The sequence below is a fragment of the Alosa alosa genome, chromosome 22 (genome assembly GCF_017589495.1).
Source record: "Alosa alosa isolate M-15738 ecotype Scorff River chromosome 22, AALO_Geno_1.1, whole genome shotgun sequence".
NCBI lineage: Eukaryota > Metazoa > Chordata > Actinopteri > Clupeiformes > Clupeidae > Alosa > Alosa alosa.
The window spans coordinates 8,680,268-8,702,753 of NC_063210.1; the positions used below are offsets into that span (position 1 = coordinate 8,680,268).

The following is a 22,486-nucleotide window of genomic DNA, read 5'->3' on the forward strand; positions in this document are numbered from 1 at the left end:
CAAAGATATTTTTTTGCGCATAAGGCAACAATTCTGGCAATATTTGCACAATTTACGCACAGGTAATGTACAATGTTTACATGTTTGTTTTTCAAGAAAATTATGAGATATTAAAATCAAGGGATCACAGAAACAGATACAAAAGTGAAAAACAAATGGCGGATGATGTTATGTGCACAGATCAAGAGCTACGGAATGGTGCAACAATGTTTTAGGCTATATCTGATGTACATTTCGCAATGATGCGCTTATTTAGAAAAGTGCTGTTCTTTTCTATTTAAAATGTCTTAATAAAGTGTTGATAATCAATCTACCTGTTCAATTCCAGACCTCCCATCAAAAAGTCTGGATTAAAATCGTGGGGGGCAGCAGGGTCTATATAATATTGTTTTGAATTGTATAACTCCCGAAGTTCCTCTTGAAAGCAGGCCTACTAAACAGGCTAACCTTAGTATATTATTTGGAAATCAGTAACGAAAACAAGTCTTCATATTAGACTATTTCGCATTAAAATATAGGATAGCCTATAGGCCTATACTGTCAAAATATGATCCTTTATTCATAAGTATAGGCTTGATATTCAACCTATAGGCCTAGCCAAATATTAAGCCTAGCCTAGGCTATTTTACCCCAGGCTAAGCTTGACCAAACAGCCACCATGTCATGTTTTTATGAAATGATAGCCTGTGAGTTTATTATAATCCAGGAATATTTCGAAAAATTATCTGATAACAACAGATGAGCAGCTACTATTGGTAGGCCTATACGGTCTGTCCAGAGAACATCTTCCCTTGAGCACGATGTCTATCTAGAAAATATCTCTTGAATTGCCCTGGATTCGTATTTATTTGGTTTTATCTCAGGTCATATAAACCACCCCTCGTTATGGTAAAGGATTTATATTTTTTGCATGTTATTTTGCATACCATTTGGCATATTTTCCATTCTTTCTGACGGTTTTATTGTGAGAATATCTGGACTATCGTAAAATTTTGGGCGTCTGTGCCTTTTTGTACAGTACAGTGTGCTAAATTACTAATAAAGTATTTCAGCCCATTTCAGATGTGTATGCTTGTATTTGTATAGTGCGAGCAACACTTGTTTTATATTTGGTAAAACGATGGTAAATTTGTGTCAGTTGGTCGGCCTGAATGCAACGCATGAAAGAAGGTGCGGGCCCAAGCGTCTCCGAGATCAGACTTTGGGACCAGACATAAAATCCTAACGACCATTGTTTATGCATTTGCCCTAACTTTATTTCCGTAGCATTCAAAAGAAATTACGTTGGAATAGCCTACCTAATCCCAAAAGCAAATACTGTAGTGTTATAATCTATCTGATCAAGCAGATATTGGTATTCTGATGTAGCGTACGCCTATATTGGTTAATTTTCTTTTGATGTTGGCATTAAAGGATTTTTTAATATGTATGGGTTCTATATAAGAGAATATTAAGCATATTATTTTTGTCTTTCCCTGAAGATAATCCAAGACAAGTCGTTTCCTCACTCTAATACCCACTTCAATGAAACATTTCACATCAGTAGGCCTAGGCCTACCCTGTTAACAACCATGGACCGTTTCAACATTATAATTTCGAAAAATACATAGTCTATTGAAGAATACCTCACAAAATCACATCGCATCATATGGACCAATGTTGAGTGAAAATGTAGGGTTTTTTTTCATTGTCTACTTGTGTGAATTTGATCCAAGAGCGGTAATGAACACAGGTTTCACTAGTGTAGTAGAATTTAAGATGACTCTAGGCAACAACTATTTGACCCAGCTCTGTCGAACAGACTATAGTTTTACACTATCTACTAAGATGACCATCAAAGACTTACCAGATGTCCAGGAAATGCTGTGCGTAATCCTGCTTTTCCTGAAATGTTTTAAGATCACAAAAATGGACGCCTTATAACTGGCCTACAATCTAGCTAGACATGCATAGTGTGGTAGACTGTATAACAACATTGAGTCCCTTTCATGGGAGTGCTACAGACGCAATTGAGACAAAATGCTGAGACACTGGGATTTGCCTTTTTACGAAAAAAAAAAACTTTATTGAACCCCAATCACCCATCCTCTGTCACTTCACGTTACAGACGCTTCCAGTTCAGGACAATAAAAACAGCAGTTGAGAAACAGAACACGTCATGAATTGCCCCTTATAAATTCAGTAGTGCGGTTATAAATACGTTTGTATTCGTTTCACAGTATGTACCTTCTACTTTTGCGCTTTAGCATGCTTTCCGAAGAAAACACAACACTAACAGACAAAAATACGAGCAAGTAGACAGGAATGAATATAGGTAGTTTGTACACATCTAAAGTTTTTTTTTTTCATTATAAAAAGGTAAACGCAAAAAGTGCATCACATGACTTACAGAAGGAAACACATCTACTGAAGCCATTTTACAGATGTTTCTAGAAAACGTCACAGCTCTGACATTGTTTAATCTCCAATAACAACTTAGTTGTTATTTGAGCTCACAGTATGTACGAAACCCTCATTTTACAACTAATTCTATCAACACTAGAGAATAGTACAAAGCATTTGATGAAATGTAGATAAACTAATTTCTGCTTGGCTGTTGATTTCAGAGATGCACCTGCCAAGGCCAACGTTGGAACGTTTCCTCTGTCCCACACATGTCGATTAAAGTTTCTTAAAGTCCTCGTCCTCTGATGTCTTTTTCTCTGACTCCTGGGCGTTTTCTCTCCTCTGTCTCTCAATTTCTTCCTGTTCAGCTTTGCTGCTAGGGAATTTGTCTTTATTGTTCTCCTTCTTCCACTTCATGCGTCTGTTCTGAAACCAGATTTTCACCTGTCGTTCGGTGAGAGCCAGCGCGTGCGACACCTCGATGCGTCGTTTGCGGGTCAAATAGGGGTTAAACAGGAACTCTTTCTCCAGCTCAAGCGTCTGGTAACGACTGTACGTCTGTCTGCCTCTCCTGCGGCCGGCGGCTGAAAAACAAGGAATATAAATAGTGAGAAAGAGAATTATTAATTCGCTGTCAACTGCGTCTTCCTAACTCATAGTTACTGTGATAATACAACGGCCTATTGGGACAGAAAAACGACCAGTGATCTGTCAGGTAGCCCATGTTCTGCAAAATTGTCCCCTGTGCTGGCAATAGGCCCATATTTAATAAAAGAACATTTTTAAAGTTGGGGGCTCCTAGACACACAAGCGCGCACACTCGCACACATACTCACTCACTCACTCACACACACTCACACACACACACACACACACACACACACACACACACACACAGTATCTGAGAAAGAGGCACAGCCACCTTGTGTGGGCGCAAAAATGTGTCATTAGTAAAGCAGACTGGATGGAAATAAAAAAAAAAACAAAGATGAAAAACCTGTTTAAAATGAGGCTTATGGACAAACAACAACATAGGAATCCAAAGCAACGTAGCCTACAGGAACCTATAGCCTACAGTATAAAATCCAGCCCATATTCACGTTTAAGAACATCTGTACGCTATATGCTTTGAAGACAAATTAATGTTTCCAGAGACAGACACTATTGCATTTTAAGGTTGTCCTCAACGACAAAAACAGATTATTAAATGGCAATGCACATTAACGCATAGACTAACCAAACATTAGCTTAATCCAAACAAACAGTTCATTATAATCATCAAAGTTGCACGAGGCCAACACAGGTCTTTTCAGTGCAGGCTATTTCGTAGGAAAGATGGAAGATATTCCAAGGAAAAATCAATAAAGGATGTGAAAGTTTGAAGTCACCTCAAGAGTGTTGTAACTTGGCTGCAATTCACGTTTGGTTGCAATAAAATGCGTCATTGTCCTCCAAACAGTAGACTGAGGAAATGATTATACTGCTTAATTGCGGGTAATTAGTCCGGTTTTATACCCCCAGTGATGTTTCTCACTGCTTGTTAGATCTTACACCAACTCACCTTGTGGTCGCATCCACGGGAAGAGTTGCGATGAACACTGGTCTGCGCTGTCAGAATCCTCACCGATCCCGCTGGCTTTCAAACTGCAGTCACCGAATGGATTCAGATCCTGGTTTGGGTTTCCGAAGAAACTCTGTAGCGCATCCTGCCCATAAAGGTTTCCCGTAGGATCCGCGTGGTATGGCACGGCGCACGGGTTCTGTTGGTAAGGCGCGTGGGAGAGCGATGATGTTCCGTGGTAAAACTCCGGCAACTGACTTGGATGCTGGAAAGTGGCTCCTGTTCCGGCTCCATAAACTACAGTGGGTCTACCTCCAAGGTCCTGGGTAAATCCAGCGCACTCGTAGTAGTTCGGCCGCAAGGAATCGCCGCTTTTGTATTTAGAAAAAAGAGGATTTACAAAATAAGAACTCATGTTTAGCCTTGTAGTCTGTAGCTGGATTTAGATCATAAATTCAGAAGTTTTTTTGTGTGACAGGGACTCAACCGTAAGTCATGAAACAATCCCGGTATGTAAATGAGAGAACTCCCTCAATCTGAGATAATTCTTGAAACGTCGTAAATATTCATGCCAGTCAAGACTGTGTTACCATGTCTTTTTCCATGGGTTATCCCGCATGGCTGGAACCTATGGGTCCAACAGAACACAATAACCAATTGTAACCTGCAGTTCACTCCATTGGCGTGAAGTAGAATAATACATTCATATTTAGATATGTTGTGTCTCAGTAATGGGTGTCCAAATCTGAATCCCCCAGCCCAGCTTCAGCATCTTCACCTAGACAAAGCGCGTGCTTGTGATAGGAAAAGGAAGACAGAATGGAAATGGAGAAATGAAAAGAGGGAGCAGGAGAGTGAGAATGAGAAAAAGGAGGGGTGAAAAGAGAGAGGTGGAGTGAGAGTCTACGCGCTGGTGAAAGCAAGTGTATCGTGAGTCCTGAAGGCAGACTTGGAGCTGCATGGTTGTTGATCTGTTTAAATGTGTAAGATGTGTCCAGTTTGTTTTTCTACTTCGTAAAGAAAAGTCTGACATTTCTGTCACTTTCCATTTCTTAAAACTCTGTTTTACTTTATTTTTTTGCATGTTCTTTTAATAACTGGACACAAACTGTGATGTCTATTTGTTAGGCTATTATATGTAATAGTATACAATCATTTGTTATAATATAGCCTATAAACAAATAGGCTACTAGGCTAATCCAAAATATTTTTGATACCATCATTTCTATGGTTGATCCCTCACAGATCACAGCTCCATTGCCTAAGTCTCTATTCGGTTCCCATTAATTGTAATGTCACAGTGTTTCATCAGACAATTTAGAAGAGCTGTTTAGATATACGAATCAGAGAATTAATACAATTGACCAGTCTTCATTTTCGCAGTTGTCTATGGCTAATGTGAAAATTGCATATGGAGTCCCTGGCAGTCCGGTGTGTAGCCATAATTTAGTCCTACAATGTCACCGTGTGGTAAACTTCTGCAATAGCAGCCAGGAGAAAAGATGTCAACGTGATACCACATTCTGTGTCCATCCATATAAAATAGGCCTACTATAGAATTGTTATTTGTTGTGAGTCGACAAATAATTATTTTTAATAATATAATTGAACATTATTTATAATATTATACAGTAACCATAACACCACAAACTATAGTCTATCGAAGTGATGGGTATTTTCATGTTTTGTTGTAGGCTACTTTTAATTGCAGGAGGTGACTAACCTCTCCCAGGCAATAACATCCTCAAATGTCCCTTCATTTAATGTTTTTGTTTTTACATTTTGCCAAAGATGACGATCTTTTTACATTTTCAAATCCACAACATGTTTTTAACTGGGAGGCTATCTGATGCAGCCGGTTGGGCTTTTCTGTGTTGGGCTGGTTTGGCAATTGCACGTTATTTATGTAAATTATGTATGCGAATAGCTTGCAAATCAAATTAAAGGAATTGCCAGTCAGGACCAACATAGTAGGCTATGCAAACCAAATAGGCATACCCTTACAGATATTTCTTTCATTTTTGTCTTCAACAACTGGACTTCTCTGCCAATCTTTCGTGAGTTTTTTTGAAAGACAAATCCGTACGAAAACTAAGAGGTAGGCTACTTTAAAGTATGTTGTTGTGTAACAATAAGGCCTAGTAATATTATTAGTATAATACTACTACTACTACTACTACTACTACTACTACTACTACTACTACTACTAATAATAATAATAATAATAATAATAATAATAATTAAGTGACTTGTTTCAATGTAGCTTGTATAGCACAACAGTTCTGGATGAGCATCAAGACAACTATATTAATAATATAATAATACTTATTATTATATTAATAATATAATATTATTATTATTACTGGTTTCCAAGAAATTCCAAAATTGTTTGGCCTATTTATGCTATACTTTATGATCCATTAAACGCGATATTAAGGCAAGATATTGAAACTGGCCTCAGGTCGAAGGTAAGAAGCAGACTAAATCTGAAACAACTCTCCTTCAAGATTCAAGAAGTTTTTTTGGAGGAGAGTAAAAATTTTTGTCACCTAATAACGTTTTATGTGCTAACGTTTTTGTCACCTAATAACGTTTTTGTCACCTAATAACGTTTTATGTGCTAACGTTTTATGTGTTTCCATTCCTCTCAAATAATGTAAAATACCCTAATCGCTCCCTTTTGCATACTTTCTTCAAACAATTAGCTCTATATTTCTCCATAAAATTATATAAAAACACAGTATATGAACAGGTTCTCTTGCTCTTACATTTCCCTACATTAAAACGATTTCCATGAACGGCTGCGTGCAAGATATAATATAAAAAACCCGAAATGTTTCATCTAACTTAAAACATGAAGAACATTACGCTTTGGTCATATAAACTGAAGACGCGCTATTTTAAATAGCCTCTATTCAGGCGTAACAGAAAACAATGGGACCAAACATGAACGAAATTAATTATCCAAATTTTAAAATTAAATTTTCCATGAACCTAGCATACATAGGCTATGCAGGTGGTAAGAGCTGGTGGCACTGACTTTTTTCTTAAACATAGGCTATATGCATAATAATGAATTTTAAAACGAAAACTAAAAATGCAGTTTGTTTGAATTAAAATAAAATATATAGGAATCTTTCCATCTTATATAGGCTAATAATATGTGATTTATTTGCTCTAGATGATCAGCTCCTTTTGGAGAGAGTAAATTAAAGTGGAAGATTAAATTAAAGCAAATGAGGGCAGAATGCAGACTCAGCCTCATATAATTTGGTAATTAGATACTGTACCATCATCTCACCCTTAAATTAATATTCTTTCTGAAACACACACACACACCAAAATACAGAAACAGTTTAGCTGAAAGGAATACGACTGTGTCTAGTTCCCACCACCTCTTAAACCCTTTCTCCATGACCAACCTCTTGAAGCAAAAGTGAAGCAACAAAACAACAGTGTTTGATGCCTACATTCATGAGATTTATTTGAGTGGTTTATTGCCAGTGGCTCCAAGTGAGGTAATATGCTTTGAAGGATGTTTGTGCACAGCGAGTAAGAGAGAAAGCACACACAAAAGGCTGGTCTGAGGGCAATTCACATTCAGGCTGCCCCTCGGTAGACTCAAGTGAAATTCACATAAATAAAAAAAAACTCCTCAGTGAACTGAAGAAGTAATAAGGCCCATTTTCTTACGTGTGCAAATGCATTTATGTGCATTAGTTCATTTTTTAGTAAAAAAAAAATCTCACCACAGCTTATTGAAAGAGTAAAAATAAATTTTGTGTTACATTACGTTAGAACAATATCTGCTGAGTATTACCAGAACACGATGAGAGAGCAGAGACTCTTTCTTCAGGGTGACTTTCAGCTCTCTCTTGGCAGAATATGTCCCTTTGCTTCGTCCCACACTCCTCCTGGTGTTATGTATATGTGTGTGTGTTTGTGTGTGTGTGTGGGGTGTGCGTGGTGTTAGCGCTCCTGCTGATGTTGGGGGACTTTGCGGCGGCGGCGGCGGCGGAGGCTGTGCGAGAGGTCGGGCCGGGGGACCAGGGGGGCAGGCGTGGAGATGATGAAGAGGTCCTGCAGGGCTCGGGAGTCGGAGCGGGTCAGCGCGGCGCAGGGCATCCGACCCATGGCCAGTTGGGAGGCGGCGGCCGTCCGGGCCCGTACCTCGGTGAACGAGGAGCTCATACTGCCCTGCCGAGCTGTGACTGAGGAGTCCACCAAGGAAGAGTGAGAATCAGAAAAAAGGACAAAAACACATTTGTTTTCTTCATTAATACTACATCTTACTAAATGTCTGTTTTACATCAATAATATACACACTCTACATTCTTTCTGGATTGTAGCTTTGGCAGTGAGTTTATTCATTCATTCAAATAAAGCATCATTTGTTCTGTGATGGTGACAGAATGGGGAACATATTCTAGTTTGAGAATGAAGGAGGGAAGGAGAGAACTAAGGCCGTAGTGACATAGCAGGGACAATCCAAGTGAAGGACAATGAGGGAGGGAGACATAAGGTAAGAAAAAGGGGGGAATGCCAGCAAAGATGAAAGAGACGACAGGGAAGCAAAAAGAGAGTGAATAAATAAAGAGGTAAAACACCATATGCTTTCCAACTGGCATCGCCAGTAGAAATGATGACGTGAAAAGCGAAATGTGTGATGTGAAAAACAGTTATCGGAACTCCCCCTATTACCGTCGGTCCTGTATTTTCGCCGTCTTGCGTGTATGTGTCACTTAATATCCATTTCTATACAAACCAAGACGGCGGACTCCTAAAGAAACGCAAGCACCCACACCATAGGTGTAATTAAAATTACATTTTACCGTGACTCAAAGAGCTGTAAACAGTGTTGTAAGGCTGCGTGTACACAACCGCTTGGAGCTCCAGTGGAATTTTAATTTAATGTCAAGAATTCTCGGTCTAACCGTTCATGTGCCATTGAAATGGCGTAAATAGGCGACCCATCAGGCCAGCACTATAACTCCGAGCGTGGTAAACAAAATCGGATATTTCATGCAGTAAATGCTCCCGTTAAGAACCAAACCAGATTTTGTTCAAATCTACACACCTATGGCTACTGAAAAATGTAAGGTTCATTTAGCAAATGTTATTTTGAAGTGTTAAAAAACATTGTTGTTTTAGAATTACTGAACAAAAGTGGTGATAATTGGGGGTGTTACGATTTAACGTTTATCATTTCAAATCCATTATCTCATATTGCATACACAAAATACATGTGCTTTGAGCAATTTGCTATAATTTTGTAGGATTTTTTATTCTCCATATGTCAATGCGCCCTTTATAAAATATTCTGGTTCCTAGTTAGTTGTTTCTCAATTACTTCATTGGCAGTCAAACTTACCAAAGCCATTAGTAGGATTTTCTTCAGTCCACCCAAATTAGAAAAGAGCCCACAAGAAATTCTACATTTGAGTTAATGCCTGTAGCCTGTTATTTAAAATTACTGCTCACATAAACAAATTGCAGTGACATTTCCATGGCTTAATGCTTTACAGAAAATGGTTCCATTTTATAGTTAGGAGATGCTTACTAACATTACTATTAAGTCCCACTGACAAAAATCTTTGTCTACATAAAGAGTCCAGTGGATTTCTGGCATATCGTGACATGTGTTTGAGCTACTCACTAGTCCACGGCATGCGCTGTGTGCTGTTGGACCTCTTGGGGTCTCCCGCGAAGCAGAGCTCCCCCAGCCCTGCGTCCTCCTCTGGGCCGCAGTGCTGCAGGAAGGGGGGGTCGCTGTGCAGAGACCCCACGTGCAACCCGCCGCGGTTCAACGGGGTCCAGGGCCAGTGCGCCGGCAGCGGCTGCTGCTGCTGGATGAGCTGTGAGGGGATGTATTGCAGGCAGGGCTTGGCCCCCGGCACCACCGGCCGCTCTATCAGCGCACACGGCTGCTTCTGACGCTGCAGGAACTCCGCCAGCTGGGGAGACAGGAGAACATCCACAATGTCTAAAACAGTGTACAGTGGACAACAAATATACTACATTTATTAGACATTTAATATTGTTTGCATATTTACAACATTAATTAGCATAATTAACTTATATTCAGTATAGTTAAGTTTTATATCCAACTATAAAAATATTTTTTATAGTTCGATATAAAAATCTGAGTATGAATTTTGAAAACATTAATACCACAAACTATATCAACTGCCATTTTTCATGTAGACAAGAGAAAACACCTGTGGCAATCATCCACAGCAAAATGGCAATTGTCATGTTTGAATGACAACATGTCTACAGCTTTCTCAAATGCGGTAATATTTATTTCAGAAGTACTCATTAGAGGGGATGCATCCCCTCTATTAAAATCCGGAGACTTCTTATTATTACAGTGCATGAAAATGCACTGTACTGTTCTTCCTAGGCAACAACTTCTTCTTATTACAGTGCATGAAAATGCACTGTACTGTTCTTCCAAGGCAACAACAACAACAACTTATTATTATTCCGCTTACCACTTTTTCCGTACGCAATAACTTAGAAACTTCATTCAAACTTTGTAACGTAGGTATTCAAACGGACCAAGCTGCTATGTCTTTTCAACTTTGAAACTTTTATACTTTTTAAACTATTAAAGACAAACTTTTTAAAAATCCCCATAGACTTAACATTGCCGATTGTGACATCATAATACGGCCGTTATGCAATTAGAATCCTATGGCAGGTGTTCAGGCCACCTGGATCAACAGCCAGTCTCAGGCTTTAAGCACACAAACTAGCCCTATTAAGACTACACATCCTGTTCAACTGCTTCCTCTGCCAAAAACTGTTTCAAAATAAAAGTCCTCACTACAATATTTCACTGTTAAACAATGTAACCCTTTAAACTACTGAACCTTTTAACTGTTCAGCCATTGTAACTGTTACTTGTCATCAACTATGACTCCTACCCACTGTAGCTAGTTAGCATGTTAGCATTGCTAACCTTGTTAGCATTTTTAGCAAAACTGCTAAAAATGATTAGCTAAGTTAGCTAAGTTACATGGTTAGGATAGTTAGCATGTTAGCATTGTTAATTAGCATAGTTAGCATAGCTACTAAAAATGATTAGCTAGGTTAGCTAAGTCACATGGTTAGCATTGTTAGCATGTTAGCATTACTAACATGTTAGTTAGCATAGTTAGCATATCTACTAAAAATGATAAGCTAGGTTAGCTAAGTCACATGTTAGCATTGCTAGCATGCTAGTTAGCATAGCTACTAAAATCATTAGCTAGGTTAGCTAAGTCACATGGTTGGTATAGTTAACATGTTAGCATTGCTAGCATGCTAGTTAGCATAGCTATTAAAAATGATTAGCTAGGTTAGCTAAGTCACATGTTAGCATAGTTAGCATGCTAGTTAGCATAACTACTAAAAATAAAAACATTAGCTAAGTTAACTAAGTTAAGTAACTTGGTTAGCATTATTATCTTTGTTAACATAGTTAACATAACTGCTAGCAAACATTAGAGCCATTCCAACTGTCAGTTATCGTCAACTATCTACCTAAATAATTTAACCATTTAAATTATCCACCTATTTAACTGTTCAGTCATTCCAACTATATTAAACCTTATCTACCAAGCAAATAATTTAACCATATAAACTACCCACCTATTTAACTGTTCAGTCATTCCAACTATATTAAACCTCATCTACCTAGCAACCAATATAGTTTGTTTTTACTCTGCATATTTTACATGGTATTTTTTGCATTTTCATGCACTGTATTTCCTTCAGGAAATGCTTTTCTAGTTATTATTATTTTTCTTTTTACCTTTTTGTGCGCGCTATTCAGCCCAAACCGCTTAACGTACAAATTTGGTTGAAGCACCGTTCCGTAGATCTTCCAAGGCTTTACCGTCCTATCCGTTTTTCATTTTTGAGAAGTTTATACTTTTTGAGATATTTGTAATTAAAAGTGTATTTTTCCCCCATAGACTTGAATGGGGGCTGTGATGTCATAATAGAGCCAGCTGTGCTCGTTAAGTAGTTCTCAGAGCAGTTCCCAGGCTAATCAGAACACTGGCACAGGTGTCACCTGAGGAATTCAACTGTCTCAGCTTCTAAGCATAAAATCTAGCTCTACCTGAACTACACAACCTGTTAAAGTGTTTCCTGTGTGTCAAAATAAAAGTCCCAGCCATATCTCATGCATTCAGCATTATATCTCCAGAACGGCTTGACGTACATGCTTCAAGTTTGGTACGAGTGTTTTTATGGACTCGAAGATGAAGTGAGTTGAAGTTGGAGGTTGAAGGTCAAATGTCAAGGTCAAAAAAACCTTGAGTATGATATCTCAAGAATGCCATGTCCCACAAGATTCAAATTTGGTTACTCCAAAAGCACCTTTGCAGGTATCACAATTACCCTACCAACCAGCTAGCAGTAAGCTCAACAGCCCCACCAACACCCTAACCAGCAGACTGCATCCCCTCGTGTAATTCCTCGGAATTGCATTTCTAGTTACAACTGTAATATCACTGGTATATTGTTGATGTATTAAAAAAATAAATCATCCGAGACAAAATCAATAAGTTGAGTATTTCTATGGTGCCTAAAGGATGTGGGTGGTTCACGGAGTATCCCCATTTATAGGGGAAGACGTTAAAGGGGAGAGACATTAAGTTAACAGCTCTGGATTTTTGTAAAGAAAATAAAAGAAATAAGATAATGGACCTTGACCCTTGATCTTCTATGGAGCTGACCCGGCACTCTCACCTTGCTGGACTTGTGGTCGTGATAGTGGGGCTTTTGGGGATGCTCCACCAGACAGGGCGGAGGCGGAGGCCTGGATCCCTGGAGGAGCTGGTACACTTGGTCGACCACGCCCAGGTCCCTGAGCAGGCTCTCCCGTTGGCGCAGGCCACTGAAGCGTTCCACCTCCTCCTCATCTGATAGGTCCAGCTGAGAGGATGACCTGCCCCCAGGGGGAGGGAGAGGGGGGATCGTCAGAAGCTGGAGAAGAGAGAGGAAGCACTTTAGTAGCGGCACAGATTTGCTGCCCCCTGGCGGACACAAGAGGTACTGCAGACATGATGCGACGAAAAATAAAACCCTTCAATGACATCAAATTTGCCTTTAACACAATAAATTCACTTAAAGAACAAATACAAATTTTAGAAAGACTGCACAAGTTCACAGGCAGAAACAATCACACATGCACACACAGACAGCCCTCCAGACCCACACACACCTACGCACAGAGAGAGAGAGAGAGAGAGAGAGAGAGAGAGAGAGAGAGAGGACTCACGTTGAGCTGCTGTGAGTTGGGGTTGGAATGGGAGAGGCGAGCGTGGAGTTTGTGGGGCTTGGCTTTCTCCCCAGCCGACTCTCCCTGGAGCTCCTTCCTGCGGCCCGTCTTCTGATCATGCTCTTTCTGCTCCCGCTTCAGACGCAGCTCCTGCAGCTGCTGCCTGCACACACACACACACACACACACACACACACACACACACACACACACACACACACACACACACACAGAGAAACACTGGTTGACACAATGCAATGACACACACGAGTATGCAGCCAGAACAAACCCACTCTGTATTTCTGAATACTTGCAAACTAATGGGTAGAATGTTCAGCATCACTAAATCCGTATACCTTTTTTGATATAAAGGATAATGTATAGAACGCCGGTCATTTTCGGAAAATAAGTCCCGACAATGCCAGCGGAGGGGTCTTGTTTCGTCCTGAAGGGACTTATTTTTTCGATAACGACCGGCGTTCTATACATTATCCCGCTTGTCACATGGCTACTTCAAAACAAAAAATAAACTCCACAAGATATGACTCTTTATATTTATTTGTTAACGTTTCATCGTGGCTGAACTTGAATCAAACAATCTTTAGAACACAGCTGATCAACTGTCTGCTTTCACTTTTGAATGAAGTTCCAATGCAAGAAGTAACCGGACTACTAGCGGAGTGATATGAAAGACGTGAATATCAAGCACAAAACCCATTTTCCTTGACAGCGGTCTGTTATCGAGGAATAGCAGACCACCGAACGTTATAAAGGCAAGTGAATGGAGCATTTTACAGCATTATGAAGAGCCGTGTAATAAATGTGGTTAACAGCTGCCTGCCTGAGTCCTACTAGTATATGGCTAAATATACAGTATGTTTGACTGTGTGTGTATGTCTGTGTGTGTGTCTGTGTGTGTGTCTGCGTGCTGGCGAACCTGGCACACTCCTCCCTGGCCTTGGAGGCAGCTGTCTCCTGGAAGAGCGAGCTGCTGTGCTTGAAGTATTTCTCATACTTCTCGTCTCCCTCGCGGGGGAAGATGCGCCGGAAGCCCCCCATGTGTTTGGCCTCGTACCTCTCCATCTGCTCCACGCTGGCCGCATGCGACTGACGCAGCTCCTCACTCCTGACACACACACACACACACACACACACGCACACACACAGAGAGAGAGAGACAAGGTAAGAATTGGGTAAGATTACTGTATTTAATGTACTGTATTTATGTAAAGTTACAGTATTTAGTTAAGTCTGAATGTGTTTAAGGGTGATTATAGATGGAAAAGAACAAAAAAACAAAAAAAACATCACTGATATGTTCTTAGATGACTTCAGCATAAATATTGGTGGAATCTAAATGATTTTGAGAGAGCTTTTATGCTCTCTATTATGAGTGTGTGTGTTCTGGATGTACTAGCATGTGAATATACTGCATGTATATATTTTTGTACTTGTTTGTGTAATGTGTGTGTGTTTGGACGCTGATGATCACCTGGCCTCTCTGGAGCGATTCTGCTGCAGTCTCTCCTTGACGCGGCGTTTCTCCTCCTCTGTGATCTTGCGGCGGTCGCAGGCGCACAGGTTAATGAGCACCAGGGTGTCGTACAGGAGCCCGTCCTTCACCTCCCGGTCGAGCCGAGAGTCAGTGGTGAAGCTAGGGGAGTGGTTGACCTGTGTGGACAGACATACATACACATACATACACACACACACACACACACACACACACACACACACAGAAGACCATGAAGTGAACATCCATAAAAAAAAAAAAAGAGTTCTACATCCTAAATTTTGGACATATGCACAAGCTCAAGAAGTTAGTAGTATCCATCAACACATTCTGTATGATTACATTTTTATAATTAAAAGAAAGACAAAACTCACATACAGACAAACTCACACAAAACACACACATGAGCATGCTCAAGAAAGGTAAAGAAGTGGCATTACTTCTAGCAGCCATGGTTTCAGCCTGTGGTCCAGCAGCACGTCGAAGCCCAGGATCTCAAAGCAGGCGCTGCCTGCGGCGTGGTTTGGGAAGCAGGTGTGGTAGTTGTGCTTGAGGATGGGGTGGGCAGAGATCAGAGTCTTTATGATCACGTCCTCGATGTCCAGCCACATCTTCTCTGTGTTGTAGCACATGGATTCCAGGTGCTTGTTGAAGGTGGACAGTTTCCTAGGTGCAAATGCAGAACAATGGAAAATACTTACTCTATGTTAATCCTATACTGGATTACATCCACTGAAAAACATTTTGAGTCACCCACAGGTGTAGACATACTGGTGCGCGTATTACCTCTTGCTACCTGTGTCATCATCACGTACAAAGTTTTCACTGTGTTTGTTGATGGCATAGTTGGTCAGATGCATGCAAACATCACCCTGTCAATGAAACAAAAAAGTGTAAACAAAAAAATACAGTACACAGAGATAAACAGCACTATGTCAGTTTCTGTTTAATCTAGACATGAGCTAACGTATTACATTTCAAATGGATATAAGCCGGGATTAAAATTTGTGATATTTAATTTGTTAAGGTGTGAAAATGGCGGTGCGCTCACCAAATTGCTGCCGACGGGGTCATTGTAATGCGTGGTGCAGAAGCGAGCCAGGCCCTCTTTATACAGGAAGATACGGAAGGGGTCGCAGGACGTCACTAGAACGTAGATCCTAAGGTCAAACTTGAAGCCGTCGATTATGAAAGGCTGCGTGCAGAGAATGGGCCTCATCAATTTTAGAATCAACATGAAGTATTGTGCATGAACAACAATTATTTGAGAATTTCTTTCCATTCCAATATTGAATAGAGAAGAAACAAATCATTTATGTGAAAGTTTTTGTTGTATAATTCTGAAAAACAATTGTTTTTTTAATTGAAAACACTGATTCATTCAAAATGACTGAAAATGGCTTAACATCATCATGCAGCTATACACATTAATCTAAGGTACATAGCAAATACATGAGATGCGTGGGTCAAATGTGCTTGTGCATGCATGAGCCAACAAAACTGCAGCACCAAGGTGTCTGCAGGAAAAGTGTAATCTCACCCGGGAGATGTACACCTGGCAGATCATGTGCTCCCCTGGCTTGATGTCCTTGCTTGACTTGGTGAGGAAGATACCTCGGCCTTGGCAGCCAGAATCCGGCTTGCAGATGTACGTCTTGTACTTTTTGGCTCGCGTGTAGGCTTGAAAGTCGCTGTAACTGCAAGGAGTATGTACGTGCATACATGTACGTGTGCGTGAGTGCGTGAGTGCGTGTGTGCGTGTGTGCGTGTGTGCGTGTGTGCGTGTGTGCGTGAGTGCGTGTGTGTGAGTGCGTGTGTGCGTGTGTGCGTGTGTGTGTGTGTGTGTGTGTGTGTGTGAGAAAGGGTGGGTGAGGGTTAGATTTCACTGGTTTAGATCATCAAACCGCAGCCCAGTGGTGTCCTTGAGCTTGGCTCTTTCTTTATTTCTTCTGTCCATTCAATGTTTAATGTCTTTGTATCACATAGCCTGGTCAAATTTAGATGTCTCGCTGTCTTTTTAAGTACTTACAAAGTGACCAGACTTTCTAAAGATGTATGGCTGTAACTACCCAAGTTACTACCCATTTAGATTATGTTAGTTATTACATACATCATCATCATTATTATCATAGTTTATTACACGGCTCTTCATAATGGTGCGCGTCAGGGTCCAGTTCGCCCTGTCGGGACCTATTTCCCAATAATGACCGGCGTTCTATACTTATCCCTTACTCATATTCTTTGCTGAGCTGAGCTGCTTACTCACTCAGCTGGGAGGCACCAGGTGCGGGGGAAGATGTTGTAGTCTTTAGGGAAAAGCTTCAGCATGCGGTTCATGTTGCGAGCCAGCAAGTCCTTCCTGCAGATCTCGCTCATGCCCGGGAAATGGTTGATCTTCTGCGAGGGGTGATATGAGACAAGAGAAGACTTATCAAACAACGCTGATCTGGCAAAGACATCTGTACACACAGCCATGAGCAATGGTGACACCAGACCAATACTCCAGGAAGATGCTAGTACCTGGTATCGTTTCATTTCCATGACCCGGTCCAGAGAGACAGAGCAGTCTGTCCAGAACAAGGTCCAGTCCTCTCCTTCTGCAGCCTCCCTTAGCCCGTACTTATGGGCAGCCCGACGGACTAATCAATAAAGAGGGAATTGTTAAATTAACACCAGAGATCATTGTGACCAAACACATATATGTACTTATATGGACACCAATGATGTTTTATATCCCTTTTTTTTTCTCCATCCTCTACAACAAAGCATGTGATGCAGCATTACACAGTTAATGCCATTTCACTACATGTTTTACATCAGTATCTCTATGTATGTGACAAATAAAAATCCTCCAATCCTTGAATCCTAATGCTGACTGATGCAACTATAGTGCTACGGTCAGTTTGGCTAACAGAAAAGCTTTTTCTATGATGGCAAAACACTTATACACGTATGGAATACAGAAAATAGTGACAACAAACTAACAATCTGCCAAAACATTCTAAAAAAAGACATCTTGGTACAAATTGTTTGATGAAATACAAGCATCACTAAATGCTAGTTAACTTACCACTCTCGTACTTGCAGTTGGTGAGATTTATCCATAGTCATCTGGAAGAGAAGATGCAGACAGTGGGACAGACATGTGCCTTGCTGGGAGGCCCTAGTGCCTCCTCCTCTACCTGCCCATCTTCAATCCGCACAGAGGCACTCAACAATCTCATCATTCTCACTGGACAGGTCACTGATGGCACAGCTGTCAGGACCTCAGTGTTTGTGGTTATTCAGTGGCGGATATGATACCATGATAATGAAGCTAGTGTAGCTAATGGTTCTTTATATATCTGTTCCTAGAGTGCTCAATGTTGTTTTCTGTGCCACCGGAAATACCTTAGGAATGCATGTTTGTTTGTAAAAGATATGGTAAGAGTTTAATGTACCAATTTAAGTTTAATTTCACTGCTGGTTACGCCCCTTGGAAATCAGAAGGGAACAAGCATTTATTTCTCCAACCAATTTTCCTTTGAGAATCACTCTGGTGATAGCCAGGCTACAATATTTAGGTGAGGCAATTAAAAAAAACAGTATATTAAGTATAGTCTACAGTACTCTACTTTAAATATTTAAAGTAGTGTAGCCTACCTTTTTTTCCTCTTCTTTTTCCTCTTGCCATCTATGGATGGAGGTCTGGGGGCCTCTGGCTGGCTGTCACTGCCCCATCCCTCCCCCTCCTCTCCAGCATCAACCACCCCCTTACAGGGCTCCACCTGGGCGTCCTTCTCTGACCCGTCTGGTACGGGCAAGCCCATTCTACGGAACAACCAGCAGAGCATATTGTGAATAACTACTACCCATGCAAACCAAACAAGCACATTGGTAACTATACAGTTTGTATGTTTGTATCTGCATTATACGGATGAAAAACCATACAAAGTTGAATAAGGTAAGATAAATAAGTCATGAGAGACCTTTGAAGCAGTGCACCTCATGGTTAGAACTGCCTGATCAAAATAGCATAGTGATTAATCCACCTCCTATTCAAGGAAATGGGATTGGTTGCTGTTACATGGATTAGAGATGGTTTAAATTGTTATCTCATGAACTGTGTGTCTGAAACACATAAACAAACAGATTAAGGGCCTCTTGGCTACCTGGTCAATGCTCCTATCTGACAAACAAAAATACGAATCTGGATGTACAGCTACAGTAAAAGTGGTCAAATGGACTATGGGCACCTAGACTGTGAAATAACGATTAATCTGCAAATGACCTTTCAACAATCTTCTAAAGTGTCCATCCTGAATAATGTTTATCAGGAATAATGTCAGCATGTAATTTCAACAAGGCCATCAGGCTCGGGTGTCAGCGCAGTAAAAATATTTAATAAAACATGTGGGGGGTACAGAGAGAGTGCACAGCACAGGCACTGCATTCGTCACGGTAACTACTCACGGGACTTGTGAAAATGAGATTTTGCTATGACAGGCGAACAACCCATCGCTTTCGGCTTTCATGTGAAGTCACGGTCACACAATGAAACTCTATCAACCCTATCAGAGTACGCCATGTAGTGTGCCAGAGAGGGGGCTGCAGCATCATGTTTCTATTTCCATTTCTCTCCTCAGGTGAGTAATCTAGTTGTCACCAACCCATTACACACAGTCATACAAGAGTAAGCATGCACAGAGGTATGCAAACAACAGGCTTGGCCTACATTTGCACTTGAGGAGACACACAAAAAAACAAAACAAATCATAATGCAGACCTGCATGTTCACAGATTCTAAGTGATTAGAGAGGTCTATTTTGCCCTCACACAATGCTCCAAGACTGACATTATCTTAGACAGAAGGAAACTTCAGACAGTGAACCTTATACCCTTGAAGGATCAAGCTGTCATTCTGGACACTGCCCGCCCTGTCTGACCACTGTCAAAGCAGCCGAGATCAACCAGGTGCGGCTCAGGTCATTACCACGGCAGATAATTTTCAATGCGCCCAAGCGAGGGAGGCACAGGTAGGGGAGGGCACGGAGGGGAACATCCCTGATGTCTGCAGGAGGCCTGGGTGCTGGGTAACGGTATTCTGAGCCAGCGAGCTGGATAATCCTGGCCTTGAACTCTTGGCAGGGAGCTAGGCTGCAACGGCCCACTGACCTCACAAGGGGGTGGCTAGTGTTACAACAAAGCCCTCATTGGATTTCTTTAAGGATCTATATGTTCAAATTACCAGCCTTATATAAATGGCGCTTATTGGTTTACAGGCTCTGGGTGTAGTAGTATGCAACCAACTGACACAATCGCACGTGAACACACAAAGAATACATGAGTCCTTTCTAAGGGATAATTATCTAAAGAGAGTATGGATGGTAGCTGACAGATAATTGACATTCATTAGGCTACACCATAATGTGCCTTCTCAGATGATCCTGCACAGGAACTAGTGTGACATGCCACCATTCAAGTCTGTATACATATGGCTCATGTCAACACAAGTGCAAACTACTATTAACATTAACCAGATCACTCCTACAAATTCATCAAACAATATGCATCAGAAGGACACACATTCAAGGGTAAAGACTTCCATATTGTGTTAACTTCAATCATTTGAAACAACATTTACCTTTAGGATGGATCACAGGAAGAGAATGATGCAGATGGACTCCCCACTCTTCAGAGCCTAGGTGGGGTTGACCTGGTCCCCAAGTTTCAGCTGGACCTTCGGAACTGGTCCTCCCCGACTGAGGCAAGCATTTGTGCCCACATGCCCCCCACTGGTATGTAATCCCTGACAAAATGGAGCAAATTTGTCCCCTCAGCACTGGGGTGGCCCCAGCTTGTATACACTTACACTCTGACACACTGAGCCCCTGTGAGGATTGTGTGACCAATTAGACACACAGAAGACAAACACCTGATACTTAGCCAACACAGGGAGAAAATGATTATCAGGAGAAGTGTAGGGGAGGACTTGAGAGGGATAATCCCTGATATTTGTCGGAGGTAATTAGAGAAGTGCTTCAGCTTGCACCATGAGCTGCCAAAATCTGTGCAAAAAGAAGTAGGCTATGATGGATCATAGACGACTAGCCTAGAGCACAATGCTATCTATCACAAAAAGAAGCATATTTTAGTCATAAGACAATATAGAGCACAATACATATCCTACATTATTACAGAAGTGTAATACACATTAGGCTAATGTTATCCGTTACAGAAAGAACCCACGACAACTCTGCCGGGACATAATGACTGATTTTACCAGTCACAGGAGATTGGCTACAGTAGTAAGTAAGCGTGATGCAATAATTTTGCCATAACCTTTGAAAAGTTTAGGACAGTCTTTTTGTTAAACAATTCTCTTGTCGTAGGCCTAATCGAGTGCTGGTCTAAACACCGAATTGCGAAATCATAAAGTAGGCTATCGTTAATTTCCAGGTGTAACTACTCTCAATATTGAGATTTTTCTCAATATTCATGCTATCAAATCAGATGTCTCAACTTAATGGCACGTGGAAAGTTGTTAATTTGTAAAAACTGGATGATTCGCGTTAGCGTCATAACAAAGTCGCACAAGTGGTTACAAAGTATCCTAACAAGCTCTAACTTGGCAACCACTGGCTATGCTAATACGACATTAGCTGGCTCGAAGTATCAACTCTTTCACTCACCCACGTTACTTGGTGTTGTAGGTTCTTCAAAATTATCTGGAGAACATTTCCATATAGATAAACGCTTTCAGTGGTGACAACAGAGGGGATTGTAATAAAATGTCCTATGCTACGTGTTCAAGTTATTCTTTCAGTGATCCATTTCTATGCTGCTAATCTGCTACAGTAGGACAGCCCTTGACTGTTGCTATAGCAACACCACGCTTAGTAACACACGTGTTAACATGCAGTGGCCAGATTTAGGTAGGCTAGGTTAAATAGTCTGCATTCATACGCGTTAAGTTAGAAAAGCACGTCTTGTGTGCTTATCATGAAAACACACATTTATTTTTTTGTTTTATATGGACTTTAACTGGACATACGAAATCAACCATTTCGTATGTCCAGTTAAAGTCCATGTAAACAAAGAAATAGATGTGTGCTTTCATCATGAAAATGATGAGGGGTAGGCAACATGAACCATCTCTTGCAGCTTCACTCAGTCACAAAAACGGAACGCTTCTAGCCTAGGCTCACCACATATTTGCTGTAACTATTCATTAAAACAGCTGATTCTTATTAGTAGGCTACTAACTGTTGATATCAAATAGATCCCTGTAAACCAAAAATATGTGTTTATTTTAAGTTTGTCACATCATAGAACAGGGTGTCATTAACCAGTCTGAATGAATAAAAACTGACAAATATTTTAAATTAGGCTTCAAAATCATGAACATTTGAAGGGAATATTCTGCTCTCAAACTCTCAGAGAGCAGAATGGGCCGACTGTGCTGAAGCCATGCCTCAACTGTCCCACCACATATTTCCATCTAGGCTATAGTGGATACTAATTAGCGCAACTGTTTGGCCAGAGAGATGAGCTGAAGTTAAAACGCCTATGTTATTGTAAGTGAAAAAATACAATGTATATTGTGCTAATCTACTCCATAAAGCTGCTCTCTCACAATGCTTGTAGTTTTCCAACCTATTCAAAAACAAACCTAAAATTTTGGTTGACAGGATTTTTACATTTCTGGCATCCATGGAAGATAGGCCTACATCAAGGGTGTGAAGGCATGTTGGAATCGGCTGGAGTACTCCTT

The 22,486-nt window shown here is 40.8% G+C and overlaps 2 protein-coding genes across 3 annotated transcripts; both read right to left on the reverse strand.

Annotated features, from left to right (window-relative positions):
* Positions 1-1,977: 1,977 nt before the first annotated feature.
* Positions 1,978-4,742, reverse strand: hoxb8b (homeobox B8b). Its single transcript, XM_048233282.1, has 2 exons — positions 3,947-4,742; positions 1,978-2,969 (listed from the first exon to the last, which is right to left on the reverse strand). Exons 1-2 carry the CDS (start codon positions 4,359-4,361, stop codon positions 2,662-2,664), a joined length of 723 nt encoding a protein of 240 aa, XP_048089239.1. The 5' UTR covers positions 4,362-4,742; the 3' UTR covers positions 1,978-2,661.
* Positions 4,743-7,413: 2,671 nt separating this feature from the next.
* On the reverse strand, positions 7,414-21,580 carry ttll6 (tubulin tyrosine ligase-like family, member 6). 2 transcript variants are annotated; one of them, XM_048232483.1, is made up of 16 exons: positions 21,405-21,580; positions 20,357-20,521; positions 18,376-18,543; positions 17,804-17,841; positions 17,254-17,372; positions 17,000-17,130; positions 16,274-16,430; positions 15,785-15,928; positions 15,520-15,605; positions 15,174-15,399; positions 14,713-14,891; positions 14,158-14,346; positions 13,221-13,383; positions 12,689-12,925; positions 9,603-9,900; positions 7,414-8,157 (listed from the first exon to the last, which is right to left on the reverse strand). In XM_048232483.1, exons 3-16 carry the CDS (start codon positions 18,540-18,542, stop codon positions 7,916-7,918), a joined length of 2,376 nt encoding a protein of 791 aa, XP_048088440.1. In that variant the 5' UTR covers position 18,543; positions 20,357-20,521; positions 21,405-21,580; the 3' UTR covers positions 7,414-7,915. The 2 variants fall into 2 exon arrangements, with proteins under 2 accessions (XP_048088440.1, XP_048088441.1); XM_048232484.1 differs by lacking the exons at positions 20,357-20,521; positions 21,405-21,580 and having other exon boundaries at positions 17,804-17,844; positions 18,376-18,494.
* Between the last annotated feature and the right edge of the window lie 906 nt (positions 21,581-22,486).